We start from the raw sequence: 12168 nt of genomic DNA on the forward strand, positions 1-12168 counted from the left end.
TAATGAAAAGGCAAAGGCCAATGCGTGGAAGCAAATAAGAAGACAAAAAAATATAAATTATTCTCTACTTCCTATCAGCATGGCAGTGTCCAGCCACTTCCTGGGAAGCAGGGTGTAGTGGTTGCTTCAGAAGACAGATAAAAGATCAAGTGTGTGTGTATGTCACTGCCCTTTGGTCAGCTCTCCTGGTTGTGTCCTCTCCAAGTCTCTTGACCAGCCCCAGCCCAGTGCTCTGTGGAAATTTAACTGCAACCCAGCCAGGCCCAATACAGACACTCAGATAATTTTGCTCCATTTATTTCTGTTTTTTTTCTTATGTTCAAATTTATTCTTATGTAATCTATTTGAGCGGGACATGAACTGTCATTTGCTGATGCTTATAACTGAAGCACTCTAAAGAATTTGAGAGTTTGCTTAGAAAAACCCATTGTTCCCTTCAAGCTTTCTGTTTCCTGTCAGTCCTTTTTTTTTATATCAATGGCCATAAAACTTGGGTATAGTCTCACTTAAATGTCAGTGATGTCAAAGGCTTGTGCCTTTGAAATGCTCTCAGATACAATTTTTCAGAAAAGATTCCTTTCTGAGCGTATGAATTTTTATTGTGGGTCAGATTTTCCCAAAGCCATTTTTATCATGCCTATGATAAATTCCAGCCCATATTCTAATACATGCAACAATGCATATATGTGGTTTTGTGTAGCTTAAACCTGTCACATCCATTTGCAGTGTCTCTTTTTACCTTAACTTTATGAATTTAAAAGCTTTGCTTTCACATACAGAGACAGTGACAGTGACGCCAACATTCATCTCCGAAAAAGGTTTTCTCGTAATGCTTCTGAGGAGGTAAGTGTGGACATTATTTATTGCTGTTTCTCTGGTTCTCTTAAACTCCAGAAATTCACACACTGTAAAAAGGTCTGTGACAGTATGAAAGTCTTGTGACTTCTAATAATTTTAGTGCTAAAACCAGGCATAGTTGCAAAGTTTTACTGAACTCTACTAGATACATACTAAACTTTACTGAACCTTCAACAAATTCACAAAGGAGTACCTAATACTACAGTTAAATCTATTGTAACTTTAAATCTTACTTCATCATACCTGTAAGCTGCAACATTTTGCTTGTTTGAAGCTGCCTTTGTATGCTACCCCAGGTTTTTTTTAGTTCTTGCATTTTCTGTATGGTGTTGGTGCCCTGGTCTCAACCCTGCAAAAATGCTGGGTGTCCCCTGAAGAGCGCTGTTTCTGAAAAACTGGGCTCTGTCCCTTTTCCTCACAGTGGCAGTGTATTATATTATATTTTAGGGTTAGCAGCAACTAACCCTAAAAGAATTTTAGTTGTAATGTGAAACTGTCTCCCTAATGACAGATGTGATTCATACTGGCTTCTTGGGAACACGTGATACAGCTGTGTCTGGATTTTTGTTTTTAAAGTCAGAAGGAAGGGACAGCATCAGCAATCTGGGCATGCTCAGCAAGGACAGGATGGCTTTTTTCAATACAAAAATAAAATTCTGTATTTGTATTTTTGTATTAAAATTTGTATTTTTTTCAATATAAAAATAAAACTCTGACCATCTTAGAGTTTTAAAAAAAATGCTGCCACCAGTGTTCAATGAAAGGGAGATTTCACACAGATGCTTTAGTTGCAGTGCTGTCAGAGCTACTAGAAATACACATGAATGAAGGAAGTTTTATTCAACTGATGAAAGTGGTTGAAACCAAAAAAAATCTTATTTGATAATTTTTTAACTTTTCTGTGTGTGCACTAGACTGCAGTGCTGGATGTGCTGCTGGGAAATATGTTTATAAGCACACTTTCATTTTATTTGAGCAAACATAAGATACAATTTGCATAAAACACAGTTACCATCTTTGTGAGATGCTGAATTTCGTTTTTGTTATCTAATCTATTCCTGGTTTGTTTAAGGAAACCTATGGTGTAAATGAGGAGAAGATGACAGATATGGGTGAAAATCCATTATTCATCGGGTGAGTGTTTCTTATTCAAACTTGGGTATAAGACTTTTGCAAGGAAGCCATAACTCCTAGGTACTACTAGCAGTGATACAAAGGGAGCTGGAAATTAATTTTAATGGTAGCAGCTGTCTTCTGTAATAGCTCAGAGTCCACATTTCCCATAGGTGTAAGATACAAAATTCTCTTATTACTCAATCTGTCCCTTGACTAAAATGCTTTTTCTTTGACCTGAAAGATTCAGCTGTCTAAGCAAGATTGTTAGCATTTTCCCCATGTGGTGGCTATCTCAGGCTGAGAGAAGAGTGGGAGAACTTCAAATGTTAGGCCTTCTGGCAGCGATGACTCTTTCCAGGTTTGGAAGACTCTAAAAACAAAGTTTAGTGAAATCAATGCCAGGGAAAGTCAATTACTTTAGTGGAGGACTGGGCTCTGTTGGAGGATCTATGAGTTTTGATAATTTGTATGTGTTTGGTTTAGACTTATGGTGACAGGTCATGAACAGAGATGCATCCCTTTGGTATTTTGGTCTAAATATCTATAAGAAACAAGGATTGCTTTAGGTTTTGCCTCTTAGCTGATACTAAATAGTACCTCTCAGAACTTCTAAAAGTAAAAGTAAAATGTTTGTTATATTTAGATGCAGAAAACACACAAAATATTATCAGGATCCACTGGCCTGTCTCTCTGTTAAAAAAAAAAAAATACACAAAGAGCTGTTACAGTTGTATCAGTAGTACAGTTTGCTGATATTAAGTGAATTTTGTGTAATACTGAGGTATATATCCAGTAGGAGGCCCCAAGCAGAAAAACACAATTTTTCTCCAAAAGTAGATTAAAAACACTTTACCGAAGTATTTTTCTTACAGTACCACAAAATTATAAAATGATTGTACCATCTTGTGCCTTTTTAAGTAAGACTTTTCCTTGTCTTTGTGAGAGTTCAGTGGTGCTGGCAGAGTCCATTGGACTTCATCCTTATGAACCACAGCTGGAAATTTGGAAAGTTGAAATTTTGTCCTGCAAACCCCCAGCAGCTAGTTGGTTTCTTGGCTGAAAGTCTTGGGCTTTTTCTGTTTAATATCCTAGTGCCTCGCATGAGGGGCTCTGAAAATAGATGATTTGGGGAAAGTATGAGATGTGTTGCCCAGTGCTATGTTTACTGTTCTGAAAATAAAAGGGCATCTTTTTGACAGGTGGAAATCTCCTTACATCAAAAGGTTGTGCTGTAATGGCACTTACTTGAACTACCTGAGAATTTGTCTGGAGTTTTCAGAAGATTGATTCTTACATGTGTTCACTCTGGAAGGAACACACTGCTAATGCAATGCCCCTCCAAGTCTAGCTGGGCCCTCCAACTGACTAGACTGAAAAGGTTCATTAAACTGCTGTCTTTTAGTCCACCCTCTTCACAGTAATTATTAACACTGGAGGTTTCTTCTTTTCCTTGCCTCTCACTGAATTCTCTTCTGTTTTCAGGGAGAAAAAGGACTTGGAAGCAAGTGAGACTCCAGCACCAACTCATGAGATAACGATTTTTGAGCAGCCAGAGCTATTCTACTTTGTCATTTTCTTCTGGGTGCTGGTCTACTGCCTTTTACTCCTTCCACAGCTTCTTAGCAACAAAGCTTGATCTGTGTGAGGTGTGGAAAATAAAGGGATGGTGTCTGGATTGCTTTGTGTATCTGCATATGAATATGTTTCTTCAGGTGAAGCACAAACAGAAATCCAGGACCTGGTATTTGTGTTTGTTATCAGGTTGTCTTCAATTCCGCTACTGTTGTGCTATGACAGTGTCAAAGCACGTTTTATATTATGGTAATTGTGTAAATATATATAAAAATTATCTGATTTAGTAGATGCAATTTTGTACATTTGTGCCTTGCTTTATAAGATGCTAAATAAAACCAGATAATTATCAGTAGAAGTATGAACAATTCAGAGCTCTAGTCTTCAAAAATTATTCTTCTGGCTTCATTTTCTTATGTAGGGCCTAATAGCTGTGGAAGAGGGATGGTGTTGACTTACCTCTGGATCTGACTACCTGCAAGGGCAAGGCTAGAAATGCTTCTTCACAGTTTCCATATGAAAAAGTTAGAGGCAGAGCAGAGCTACAGGTGAAATACACACCAAGAATTGATTACAGTTCCAGCAGCAATTCCAGTGGAGTAACAAAATCAGGTTGAAAGTTTATTGGGGTAGGGAAGTTTGACTTTTTTAGGATTTAAAGTAATTTTTATCCTGCACCTTTTGGTATGTTTCATTTGCAGAAATAAATTGGGTATGGAGATGTGTGAAGAACATATATGCTAGCTGCTTCCTAGGAGACTTTATATGGGAAATCTCAGGCCAGAAACTAAAGTTTTTTAAAAGTACCTCAGTGCTTCTGAGTCTGCTTCTCCTTCAATTTCTTTGCTGCTTATATTTACAGATCACAGAAAGATTTCTCTCTTTTGCAGATACAAAAAATAATAGGTAACTAGCTTTGCTGAGGGTACTGTTAAGGCACTCTGGCATCGCAAAAGAATTAGAAATACCTTTTAAGTGTCCAATTCAATTGAGAAAGAAATGACAGAAATAAAACTAAATACAAAGAAATGCTGACAACCAGCACTTCCTAGTGCAACTAAAGAGTGGCCTATCCATGGGCACAGTTGAGCTGCCTCTTCTAAGTTTTGTCCACATCAATGATCACTTTAAGATATTTGATATAGGATTTTTCCCAGAGAAGGTGTACCATGCTTTGTAGGACAAAAGAGAAGTCTTCAATTTCATAGTAATAACTTTTCTCCATGGGGCTTTTAGTGAAGTCACTTCTCATTGGCACAATTTTAGTTTCACTGTATGCTTTATGAGACTAGATCACATTGCTGCTTCCACCTGAAAATTCAGAAGGTTGACTTCAATGTGCTTCCTAAAATGAAGGGTGTTATAATTTTACACTGAATGAAAAATAAATGACATGGCTGTAAGTTCTATATATTTTGTTGGAGCATAAGGTATATCCCTACCATGGCTAAGTTTTCAGATGCACTAATAGCCCCTTGATCAAGATACATCAAAACGTATAGCAATTTATTTGCAGGTATTTAAAACCTGTCTGTAGTCATGTTATCTGCTGGGGTAATCCTAACCATCCATCACACTTCATTCTTCTTCATAAGCTTTTTGTTCCCCTGGGATTTTTCTCCTCAGCTGCAGTTAGAATCCAGTAGAAGTAAGGAATGACAGGAGATCTTAAACACTGATGATAAAATTCTGGACACCTTCCAACAAAGCTGAAATCTTTCCTATTCTGTCCTGCCACTGTTAACTAGAGCTGGATTAATCTCATGAACCTAGAAATAAGATCCATTGTTCTTGGTGACAAAGAGATCCAAATGCCCCAACGTAATTTGGTTTAAATCAGCTTAAGTAAAGGAAAATACATTTCTTCCATCTTGTTCATGAAAATAGTCAAGATTTTGAGTAAGCTGATTTTGTGATCCGTGAACTTGTTTGTGCTTATTGTGGAAGACAATGACACTTTCTTCCAAAAGAAAACCTATATAAGAATTTTTGAAGGCGCTTTCTGGAAGAAGGCTAAAATAGAAAGTTGAAAGGTTAGTGCTTTTTCCTCTGAAAAAAATAAAACTTAGTACAAGAAAAGTTTTATGCTTATCCTGAAAACCAGGGAATACCAGGCTGGGGTACGGCATCTATTAATTAGCAGCAAGCAGCAGTGTACTACACTAGTTTGGAGCAAAACTGTTGACAGCTTTTCATTATGTTCCACTCTTCATAGACTTCTTTGGTTTATGATAACTTTTTCTGACCCTTTTAATCTTTACTCTGGTTCTTTCATGCTTATTCATCTTCAGCAGAGGCTATTTGGAGTTGGATTACATCCTCTTTATAAGGCTTTACAGCTATCAAAGTTCAATCAAGTATGCTCCCTTCTTCTTTCCTTACTTCTAAGGAAATTAATCAGGATGAGGAGCTCTTTGGATGTCTCAGCTAAACAACTGATATCCATGAAGAATGGGAAGGTGAACAGGAACGTGCAGATGCCAGAAATGCCATTACACAGTGTTTCTGTCCAAGAAGGAGAAAGCCCAAGGTTTTCTTTGTTACCTGCCACTGATGAATAGTGACTGATACATTGAAATGAACAGTTTAAATGTCAAACAGAATCCCACAATTGTATTAGTCATCTCAGCCAGTGTTTCAATTGAGGTACACTTTCCAGTCTATCCCATTTAGAGACAGAGATTGCTTCTTCCATCCAAAAGAGATTAAAAAAAAAAAATACTAGGCCATTCCATGATACTTGGTATTATATTGCTTTCAATTTTTGGGTTTGTTTTGTTGTGGGTGTGCTATAACAGAAGCAGTGTACCTTACCCAGCCATTCCATGGGTAAGAAGATCCAGGGTGAAACACTAAGAGTGATTACACTGGTAGTGTCAATTGTGCTTAAAAAAACCTATTGAACTCTTCAGCCATTTTGCCTTTAACTGGAACTGTAAAGACTGACATCTGCATAAGCAGCAGCTTCCTCCAGTTAAACTGACTAGTGAGCCTGCATCTCTTCTTCCACAGTGCAAGGTCCAATTCCTTAATGTAAGTGCCCTGTTCCAAAAACACTGCTTGGTTTTGGGGTTTGTGGCCTATTCTGAGCAACTGCCTAAAAGCCTGATTATGAAACATTTGTTATGGCAAAGCCTATTTTAACTTGCTGCCCAGAGGACTGGTTGGTGATAGTGGAGGGTTTAAACCCTGGTGGGCAATCCATTGTCTACCCATTTTCCAACAAATCTGTGCACTGTCTGAAGTTTTTGCAGAATTTTTTCCTAGGTTGAAAAATGCTAATCTTGAACTGACCACGTTTGGTATATTGATTTAGTGGCTTAATTCAGATATGCAGGGATACTGATCTTTTAAGACTTTCTAAAACCTGCTGGTTTTGAGCAAATGTGGGTAGCAGAGCATTGTGAAGTGTGAGTGTTAGGAAGTGCCTTGAGGATCACTGGATAAAGGATGTTTGGTGTTCACAGAAGCAGCATTAAAGAGAGTGGCAACTGTACTAGGATGGTTCAATGTCATCGTAGTCATGTAACTTGACTGCAAAGTGTTTCATTGTGATTTTGTAGAAGGTGCAAGGAAAGATACACTATTGAAGACACAACCCCACTAAACATTTATGGGGCAGATGACTTAGAGTTGAGGAAATGAGTTAAACAGTCACATAATCTACAAACTGACCAGAATAGAGCTTTTGCCAAATTGTAGGAAATTATCGGTGCAAAGGCAGGGTAAGCACAGACTACAGTAAAAAACGACAATCAATTTTCAACGCCGTGAATATTTTTGAGAGATTGAGCTCTAAAATGTATTTTTATTGAGTTTCTAGATTGTAATGAATGTGTCTACAGAATTTTATGCAAAGCTTGAGAGTTCAGCTGTTTTAAAATTATTTTTTTTATATAGCAGTGATTATTTTATCTATATATTTAATAGAATTGTAAAACCATTTTACGAGTAGCTGTAAAATTCTATGTATGTGATACAATTATTTATTAATTATGACTCATGAGAATGAACATTAAGCTATGCATTGGTTGTGTCATCCATTTGAAAACTGGAAACTGCAAAGAGAAGAGCTTTTAACAAACAGCAGATATGAAAAGCAGGGAAAATGATTGAATACATTTGTGTGATTCTTAAAGCTGCATAGCAATATGTCATTTTGTGATGTTAAACTTTCAGCTAAAGTTGCAAAATATACTGAGTGATTGAGCTACTTTCTTCCATTAAAACTTCCTGAGGCTGAAATTTCTACATGTTGATATTTGGCATCTAAACACACTTAAATCCCGTACATTTTCTGGACCCTCTCAGTTTACTCCTGTTCAGTATGACTGTAACTTCTTTATTCACGTAGTGCTCCACTGAGTTTACAAGGGTACCATGCCATACCCAGGGGTTTAGAGGGTTCTCTGCACTAATCCTCAAAGAATCCGAGCTTTAGGAGATTCATTTGCCCAGTGTACGTGGTATCACATCCAGCCATCTAACACAATAATAGTTATAATAGTGCATTATCACTTATGCTAGCTTTAAATACTTGGGAGTCCCTTCTTGCCAAGCACAAACGTGAATGCATCCAGTGATGTGTTCAGTTCCTCTACTTCTGTGGAAGTCAGTGCAACACATCTGTGTGCTAAGCACACACTACAAGATCTGGCCCTGCGGGCACTTAAATCAACATCAACCACATAGGCCAGAAGTCTCTGAAGCCTATGCAATGCCCATACAAATCCAATGTACACCAACCATACACCACTCACTTCAGTTACCTCCAATTACACAGAGCATTTGTTTGCCTAAATTCTTCACAATCAACCCTCCAAAGAGAGGAAGTTAACATCTACTTCCATCTTCAATTAAGAGAACAGCAGCAGGGAACAAGTAACTGGAAAACAAGGGTGAGGTTTCAGGCTGGGGTATGGCCATGGAAGTTCCCAGGCTGCTACAGCTGAAAGCTCATACCCTGGCAATAGGTTGCCTGCTGTTTCCATTGAGCTTATAGGTAACAGATCTGAATGGAGGTAAAAGCATTAAATGCTTTGTATTTCTACATTGTGCAGGTTTTTGTCAGGTAAATAACTTCCCCTGGCACACCACTGATAACACTAAAGTACAGCTGCCCAAATTACCATTGTTCACATTCCAGGTTTGTATGTAATCAGGACACACAGTATTGGCTTGTCCTCACCCATACCAGCCCAAGATCATGAAGCCATTTATGCAGGAGGATGGGATACATTCACACTAAATTATACGGAAAAGTCATGTTCTCTGTGGAGTAGCTCACTTGCTCTGTCCATCGCTTCACACAACTCCAGAGCTCACAAAGGGTGAAAATTTAATCCTTATTTTTTCAAGTGCCATAGTCATTTCAGGTTTATCTTAACTGAAATGGTGAATCATCAAAATACTTCTCTCCTTCACTATTTGCCTCCACTTTTCTCCTCCTATTTTCACCTCAGTGGCACTTTTGACAATTCCTTTACCAGCAGCTACTACTGTTGATACTGGAAAATGAGACCCAGGTTATTTTCTCCACATAACGGGGGAAAATGTCTAAGTTTATGTCCTTAGAACATTAAATTTGCCCCTGAGTGATTAATATATTTTTTTCTTCATGAAAAGGTTAGAAGGACCAATAAATATGATTTTACCTTAGTAAGAAATACTAAAACCTACCATTCCAAGACAGGCTAGTTCCTGCTAGGTCGTTGCTGCTGTGTTAAGGACAGGTAATACCTTATTTCCCAAATGGTTTCATCACTTTCACTGGGCCTTCCTGGAATCTCTTTGATTCACAGAGTAGATTTGCTGTGTCCAAGGACCAGTTTGTACAGGGGGGTCCCTGGTCCATGGCCATTATTCAGACTGTAACAGAAAATCACTCTTGTTTATTTCAAAATGACTGGTCTGATGTGAATCAAGTAATGTAAATGCTGCTAAGTTTTTGAGAGAAACAATGCAGTCACATTTTAATGCCAAATGAGTTACACAAGTCAAATATTTTTACTGTAATAAAAAATTCAACTTTTGTCTCGAACAAAACATTTTAGTAGGCATACCACCTTGTGCTATTGTATACCGCTGTGTAAAAAGCTGAATAAACTGTTTTACCTTTCTTGTAAAGTTCTCTAGTTTAAAATGTAAAGTGCTAGATGACTAAAGAGTTAATGAGGGCCTTCATCTTAAATAAATCATTTGTAAGTAAGGAATGTAATATTTAAAATACATGTTTCTCTTTGGCAAGTGGTGAGGAATTATGGGGTTTTTTTAAATGACAACAAATGCTGGGAGGATTTGAGTGGTGTCCAGATATACTGAAGGAAAGGCATTTTCATGTACTTTCAAATACATTTCTTCTGAACACTTTCAGTCACGGGCTTGTATTGGATGTTTGCACTAGTTGATCAAAGCTAACTTTTGTGAGAAAGAACTAAATTCTTCTGTATAGCTGGTAAACAAAATGTTTTTAGAAACTGTTATGCTGTAATAAGAATAGTATTTACTAGTGAATAGCTCCAGTTTATTTTACAGAATCTCCAATTTTGAAATAAATGGACAGGCTTCCTGTATCTAATCTGTTATCTGTGGGTTTGTCCTTGTGGATTCTAACTGTTTAATTTATTAACTGTTGTTGTTATTATTATATATTGTCTCTATTATATATATAATTTTTATCTATTTACACATTTTCATGCCCAGAAACTAAATGCACTTTTTAGGAGAGAAGACCTCAGTAAAGCAAATTCATAAAGTGCATTGTTTCCCACTTACCCAAAAAGTGACTTTTCATTTTGGAGGAAGAATCTAAACTTTTTTTCTGGTCAACAAACAAATGGATTTTAAATTTTTATAAAGGGGAAGAATTACTAATTTATTAATGCATACTGGCATTATAAAGGGAAGCCATGGGAAAGCTTACAAAAACAGTTGTGCTTAAACAAATTGTAAGAACAGTAAATAATTATCTGGGCTGTTTCTATATTTATGTTTAAGACTTGGGGATTAGTAAATTACTAGCTGCAGTACCATTTCATATACTATGTACTTCCCCCTACACCTTAATTCCCTTTGCAGTATATGAGAAAAAGAAAATAAACTAAATTGAATAAACACAGAGAAAGGAAATGGCATATGGGAAAGGTATAGGAATGCTTCTTCTCTAAAAGTTTCATGGGTATCACATTTTAGGACTTGTTTTAGGACTCCTTTAATCTTTCTACAAAATCAAACCATCCCACATGCTTTCAAAGTGTTTCTAACCACTCCTGGAGTAGCTGTACCTGCCTGTTGGACCACCCTCCCCCACACCCAAGCATACATAGCAAGAGACTATTCATGGTGCTGTTGAGAATTTGGGATAATTTGGGTCCAGTCCTGTTAGCAATGCAGATTTCCAGAACCATAGAATGGTTTGGGCTGGAAGAGACCTTTAAATGTTATCCAGTCTAACTGCTCTGCCATGGGCATCTCCAGGAAATCAGGTTGCTCGGAGACCTGTCCAGTCTGACCAAACTTTTTTTTTTTTTTTTTAATTTAAAAATTGGGGGGTTTTTTTGGTGTTTTTTTTTTTTGTTACGGACACTGTGGATAGGAATTTGCAAGTGCACTGCGGAGGGCATGAAGTTCAAATAGGCAAGATGGGTCATAGTGTGTGGAAGCAGAGTAAACTTTTACAATGGTATAAGATCCAAACTTTAGTTCAATTTCAAACATAGTAACACAGGAACCATTGGACTGGTTTCCTTTTAACTACTCTGGGATAAAAGTAATTCTGACAGAAACTCAAAAATAATCTCCCTTATCCTTGCTGTGTAATCACAGTTTTTGTAGCTTGAAGGTGATGCACATGCAGTGTTGGAAACATTGGATCCATCTGGATCTTGGCAGTGACAAAGACAAGCACAGGGTTCATTTAAGATAAGGAGCCCTACACATGTGTACACACTGAGTATGTCCTTGGGTTGTGCAGGAGCCCAGACCTCCTAAGGATACCCTGTGGCCATCACATATATTCTTGCTGATAGTGTAAACTGAAGCCTTCATCCTCTCTCCAGGGCTCATTTTACCTGGTCAGTAAACAAAAAGCCAGCAGGAGCAGGAGAACCTTCAATCTGGTGAGTGGATATAGCAAAGACTTTGACTTGAGGTGTGATCTCTATTAAGACACCAATATATGATGGTAATCTTTTCTTGAATTGCTATTTCTACTGATGTTACAAGGATTATTTTCAGGAGAGCTAATTGCAGCAATTGATGAGATGCCTTCTGTGACTAACTCCATTTTTTGGTAAGACAGTACCACTGGCAAACTACACTTTATCTTGGAATGTCATATAACAAATGATCAAAGCAAAATGTATAGCTCCATCTGCTGTAAATACTTTGAATTGATTATTTTTACATTTCTTTTTTATGGTTGCTCTGTACCCTGGGGAACAGATTTATCACTCTGCTGATATGTATTTTCTGCATGTTATCAAGAATCGACATAAATGTAGATTTATACATTGTAAAGTGGTATTTCTTAGTTCTCAGGCATAAATGAGCATTAACAAGGGTATACCTCAAGGACATTAGGAGCTTCTGTTAACTGTTGCATAACAGATCTTTATGCACTGT

General features: G+C 37.4%; 1 protein-coding gene across 4 annotated transcripts in view; it reads left to right on the top strand.

The window, feature by feature from the left end:
* Positions 1-3649, top strand: part of CLMN (calmin) — a 68711-nt gene extending 65062 nt beyond the window's left edge. For 3 of the 4 annotated variants that reach the window (XM_083864348.1, XM_083864351.1, XM_083864350.1), the window contains exons 11-13: positions 762-843; positions 1931-1992; positions 3457-3649. In XM_083864348.1, coding sequence (XP_083720474.1) covers positions 762-843; positions 1931-1992; positions 3457-3610 — 298 coding nt within the window. In that variant the 3' untranslated portion in view covers positions 3611-3649. The remainder of the gene's footprint in view (positions 1-761; positions 844-1930; positions 1993-3456) is intronic. The other variant, XM_083864349.1, reaches the window with a different exon arrangement.
* Positions 3650-12168: the final 8519 nt, after the last annotated feature.

Source organism: Zosterops lateralis (genome assembly GCF_965231275.1).
Source record: "Zosterops lateralis genome assembly, chromosome: 6".
Taxonomy (NCBI): Eukaryota; Metazoa; Chordata; class Aves; order Passeriformes; family Zosteropidae; genus Zosterops; species Zosterops lateralis.